The sequence below is a fragment of the Perna viridis genome, chromosome 1 (assembly GCF_037379345.1).
Source record: "Perna viridis isolate PV_CMFRI_1.1 ecotype Kerala chromosome 1, ASM3737934v1, whole genome shotgun sequence".
NCBI lineage: Eukaryota > Metazoa > Mollusca > Bivalvia > Mytilida > Mytilidae > Perna > Perna viridis.
Window position 1 is genome coordinate 41,322,871 of NC_142445.1, and position 6,000 is coordinate 41,328,870.

Sequence of the window (6,000 nt, forward strand, 5' to 3'; positions counted from 1 at the left end):
TAAATCTCCCGTTACGACATGACCGGAAGGACCATATTTGAATGGAGAGTTTAGTAAAAACAGTCAAGTGTTTCAGCCTTGAAGTCCTCAATTTCGAAGGTTCAGAAGCTTAAGTACAAGACTTGTATTGTAAAGAGATTGTAGTAGAATGAGAGGTATAGAATAGAGTTTAGTTCGAATGTGATGAAGTCCAAGAGGTTTTCGTATGAAAGGAGGGAAACCATCTGTGGAGACTTCATGCATCTAAGGTGATGTAGAGTGGCGATGTCCATGACGCCTTATCCATCTTGGATTTTTGTCAAATAAATTCATTACATTTCATCACTGTTATATTGGCTTGAAATGATTCCTTTACTTTCGATGTCATTGCACCCATAAGGTATTGCAGTAACTAGTATGTGTGTCATTCTCTTTCTCTACAATAGCTTTTAAATAGGACAAGACTGTTCGTTGGATGTTATATTTTTTTCAAGGATATAAACTTTAATGACCCATGCTTCCATTTCAAATATACTAAGCAACTGGCCTCTGGAATAGGGTTATCTTGCTACAAGATTTTTTATGTTCATCATCATAACATCGTTATCTATCTGCACAAAGTGAACCGATTTGTTTATCGTGTCATATGTTTTCCTTCCTCTTTTGTTTACCCCGGACTTGGCATTTTATTAGGAAATTAGCGTGTGCTTATTGACAAATAGGGGACGTCGTCCGGCTTACCTTATCTGTGCACCTGGTCCATGCTCACAGTTTTTTGTGGAGTCCAAGTTCCTCATTTGCGTTTGTCTCTTTGTACGTAATATTTTGGTTATTTCATAATCTTTGTTGGGAGTGTCTGTTTTCGCTGTCCATATATATTTATGGAAATGAAATGCAATGTACCATTCAATACTCAATACTTTGTACTAGATTGGTATTACTTAAATAGCATCTCAGCGCATGAGTATACCCACATGTTGTTTTTGTTCAGGTACTTTTGACAACAACAAACTTCTTAAATAAAGTGCTTACAAGAAATACAAATGTACATGTACAAATATCTCATTCCGGATTCCGGACTATTCAGAATATCTCTATCTTAATCTCCTGGTTGTATCACATCCATCATTACGAAATTCAGGTCAGGCAGGTACTGTTTGACAAGTTCATATAAAAAACGTTTTTTGTTGAGTAAATTATAAGACAAAGTATATTTAAGTATTACTATAAAGCATTAAACAACTCTCCTCGTGTAACATCTGCTAAATGCTCTAAGATTGTTTTACAATGGCATTTGTATTGCTTTTTTTTATTTCTTTCTTTTCTGTACGTCCTTTTTCGGATAATTATACTTTTTTCACACTTTTCCTTTTTTGGTCTTTTGATCAGTTTTCTTCGGTTTTCATTCTAAGTTTGCACGTAATTTGTTGTACTTACATATTCCTTGATCTAAAAAATTAACTGAATTCTATGTTTTAATGACAGTGCCGTTATCTTAATTTGTATTTGTTTGATTTCTACACAATGATTAACTTTCTTATCTATTAAATACAATTAAGTACGAATGTAAATTTGATAAACAGTCCAATATTAAAACATTGATATAATGCAAATTATGTTTTCTTTAACTTAAAAGCTTAAATGAGTGCAATTTCGTACACAAAACATAACTGGGAACACTATAATGAATAAAGACAACAAATGTTACTGGAAACGACAGAAAAACGACAAGAACCCCAATAAACACGACGGAGTGAACTCGGGTGCTCTGGAAAGGTAAGTATTTCACGCTTGTTGCTCGTAAAAGTTCGTTTCTAATGAAAAAAAAAGAATATCTAACTATAAGCTATGAAGTTCGTTTATCATCTTTAAAACATATATACCGTATCGGTGAGTCAGGTAAAAAAATGGACGAAGAATATATGAAGTGATGCATTTCATATAAACTATTTATATGACTTTTTTGCAATATAAATATTTTTTGCAAAGTGTCAGTTTTTCTCTAAAGTAGTTCTGCGTTTGCCCTATCTTCCATCTCTTCACACAGGACGGAAGACATAACATTTTTTTATCAAAATGTTTGTTTGCCACTGTATTACACACAAATCACTATAAGTTATGTTTTTTTATTATGACATTTTGTCACTTGTGGCGAATACGTACGATTTACACGAAGGTACTTCTGTCACAAATTTTTAATAACAAATAGATACATTTAGAAAACTTTTATCCGGAGAAAAATCACAAAATCATTCTTCCTTGTGCTTATGTGGTACACTGTGTCAACGTGTACAAGTTTACTTTAAACTAAATAACTGCTATTTATTATAAAATGATGACATCAAAACTTTTTCGAAGGTTATACAATATTTGTGTAAATGATCAATTCTTTCTTAACGGAAATATAATTACTATACAGCCCTATATAAACCAGTCATGAAAATGAAAAAGATTTGAAAATTGATTCCTTGTCATCTTAAGGTGTAAGTATATAAAGCCATATCAATTTGCTTAATTTTTAATCTATCGAAATAAATGATTGTTTAAATATATATATCAACACTTGAATTGAATTATATTAAATTTCTGATGCAATAGGTTTATAATATCATGGCTATTTTGAATGTTACTACTTTCTTTTCCTATGCCCTTACGAATGGTTTCATGATACTGCAATCAAATTTGTATTTTTTAGTTTTTAATTTCCTTTTTTTTTTTTTTGGTTCTTTTTGTTTTGTTTGTTTGTTTTTTTCTTTTTCTTTTTCTTTTTTGTTTTTTTGTTTTGTTTTTTTTGGGGGTTTTTTTGGTTTTTTGTTTTGGTTTTTTGTTTTTTTGCTTTTTTTTGTTTTTGTGAACTTGTTTTTGTTTTTGTTTGTCTTTTTTTTCTTGTTTTGTTTTTTTTTTCTGGTTGTTTGTTTGTTCTACCTGTCTACCTGTTTTAGCATAATTATCCTTTACATAAAATAGCATCTGTTGGAAGAAGAATTCAATAAGTCTTGCGATCTATTTCGTGACGTATTTGGCAACTGTCTCTCTCTGTTTGTTATTGTTGTTTGCTCAATATATTTTTTATTACTTAATCTAATTATTTTTTCTTCCTATTTCATTCTACAGCGAATCATTGGACATTGTAACGATGCGTATACATCAAGCCATATTTTGCAGTTTCTTTTTCCTTATTCTGATTAAAGTCTTCAAAGCAGGTATGTTTATTATTGTTTAAGCGTTGTTGGTCAATATAATACAATACAATACTTTCTTTGTTAATGTACAAATAACAAGACAAAAAATAGAAAAGAGGCAACCAAATAAAATTGGCAATGAACAAATGAAACTAATGTAGATGTGTACTATCCAACTTTTTATCATTTAAGGAATTTAGAAATCTGTATCAAAATATTTGACTTTAATCAACTAACACTTATAAATATTAAATGTTACAGACAAACTGCACTTATTAACTATAAGCTTAGAGTTGGTTCTGTAACTTTAATGTTTCATTGTATTATAATTTTAGCTTTAGAGTAATAAAGATGTATTAATTCAAGCTCTCTCTCATTGATGGATTTAGTATTAGAAATGGATAGAATCCCGGATAAAACCTATAACTATACGAAAAATTACAATGTTACAAAGCAAAACGTAACATAAATGATAAGATTAAAGACAACATACCGGTGGTGTTGTACATTATCAAAGAAATCAACATTAGTATACTAAATATTTTTTCAAAATATTAAACTCCTTCACAATTGAAGGCTTTTTGTACTTTTCCGTAAAGAATTGTGTATATTCAATACGTATTTTTCAATTGGTATGATTTTTATCATTACAAAAACAATGAAGACTTAATTCCATGTCCTTTCTACTTTCAGAATGTAATCATTGCGACGTAGGATGGGTGTATGCGAAAGGAAAGTGCTACCTTTTTAGTAGTTTCGAAGCCGATTTTTACACAGCTCTGGTATTTTAGTTTTCATGTATAGCAAACAAGTATCGAAGCATATTGACGTGATTCTTTATTTTTTAATTTAAATATTCTAAAATAGGTCACTTCATGTCTTCTAAATGAAATTTTTCATTAAAACATTTTCTACTTCTCATTCAAGTCAATAAAAACATTTTTATCCAACAGATACATACAATTTTATCATGACAGTTTATCATTTTCATATATAGGATAAATCAATGTAATACTCGATAATAAATTATGGCATCAAATTAATACCATCTTGGTCCAGATATGGACATTACTTGTGCATATATATATGTGTGTGTGTGTGTGTGTGTGTGTGTGTGTGTGTGTGTGTGTGTGTGTGTGTGTGTGTGTGTGTGTGTGTGTGTGTGTGTGTGTGTGTGATCCTCGCCGTGCATGCTATATATCTACACAGTAATGTACTAGCAAGTAAGGTGGTAGAGTTGCCTCACCCCATTAGACTTATTATATACTTGGTGTGGCTGTATTTGTATACTGTTACAGATCCTCTATTGTCTTACTCGATACCATCAGAGGTTGTCTACCATACATCGTGTACTAAGCTACAGCCCTCGATTAATCCTACGAGGAATAATGACCCGGCCAGCGAAAGCTATATTTTTATATAGCCTAGCTGGCCGAGTGGTCTAGGGCGCTGGACTTAGTGCAGGCGGTGTTGCCACAGATGTCGCAGCGGTACGACTTCGAGTCCCGCGGAGGGAACGACCAAAAATTTGCTTCGCAAATTTGACAGTTCTAACATCGTTGGAAATTTTTCAGACCCTTCTATAAGTTAACGTTATCTTCCCTGTATCAATTTGATCCGATGGAGCAGTGTAGCGAATAGAGTCGTCACATTCTGAGACGTTGTGTGTATATATATATATATATATATATATATATATATATATATCAAAATCATCTAAGCGGTTTGTCTCAAAATTATATATGATAATTATTTTCATTTTAAAAAATGCTGAATAAAATTTTACAGAGCTTTTGCAAGTTTCATGGTGGAAAGCTACTTGAAATACATGGAGAAGAGGAAATCGTTACACTTAAAACTTTTTTAAACATTGGAGGTTCGTCTTTTTCATATAACAATTTTATCATGTCAGTATTTTGCTAAAACAATTATCGATTCAAGATAGCATAGTAATTGTAATTGTCTTCGTCTATGAATTTTGGATAATCTTTTATTTTGAAATCAATAAACAATAAATTCGAAAACGCACAAATTTCTGGCATTGTTGTTATAGATTTGAAACAAATGTTCGTATATATAGCTTAATTCACGTTTGATTAACCTGTTTTGAAATTGAGTTGCCTCACCATACACATAAGTCACATCTGAATCTACTCTTAATTCATTGTTTTGTTTTGTTTTGTTTTGTTTTTGTTTTGTTTTTTTTTTTTTTTGTTGATTTTTGTTTTATCAAAAATGACCAAAAGTGATTAACCTAAGATATATCTTTATATTTAAGGCCGCGGACACTACTGGATAGGTGTGACCGACTTATTTGGTGAAGGGATTTGGTTGAAAGCGACAAGTCATGAGAAGCAGGATTTCACCAAATGGAGCCGTCGTGAACCAAACAATAGACATAATGAAGATTGTGTTGAAATATATCCCGGATCACTTAATTGGAATGATGCCCAATGTCACAGACAGAAGAAGTTCATCTGTGAAAGACCTTTAAAACCATAAATAAATACAAGACATTTATATTTAATATATATATTTAATTGTCCCATACGATAGAATACATATCTACCATTAGTGTTTTGTGAAGTTATTTTTGTAAATTGTTTCGCTGTTGGTTTCATCAACATCTCTTATCATGTAATAATCTTCTCCTTAGAGTCATAACCGCTTCATAATAAGATATGTTTCAATGCGCCAGCTCTGCGATACATGATGTGAAAAATCCAGAGGCCATAAACACTTCTCATTTCAATCCAGTGAAACTGATTACGGTGTGCTGTACTTATTTGTTTAAATGTGCAGTGATAGCCACTAAAAGTGGCAGAGGTGGTAAAAAAAA

The 6,000-nt window shown here is 31.5% G+C and overlaps 1 protein-coding gene across 1 annotated transcript; it reads left to right on the forward strand.

The window, feature by feature from the left end:
• The first annotated feature begins 2,343 nt into the window (after nt 1–2,343).
• On the forward strand, nt 2,344–5,736 carry LOC148628796 (C-type lectin BML-1-like). Its single transcript, XM_088594590.1, has 5 exons — nt 2,344–2,462; nt 3,094–3,182; nt 3,855–3,943; nt 4,950–5,037; nt 5,440–5,736. Exons 2-5 carry the CDS (start codon nt 3,116–3,118, stop codon nt 5,661–5,663), a joined length of 468 nt encoding a protein of 155 aa, XP_088450716.1. The 5' UTR covers nt 2,344–2,462; nt 3,094–3,115; the 3' UTR covers nt 5,664–5,736.
• Nucleotides 5,737–6,000: the final 264 nt, after the last annotated feature.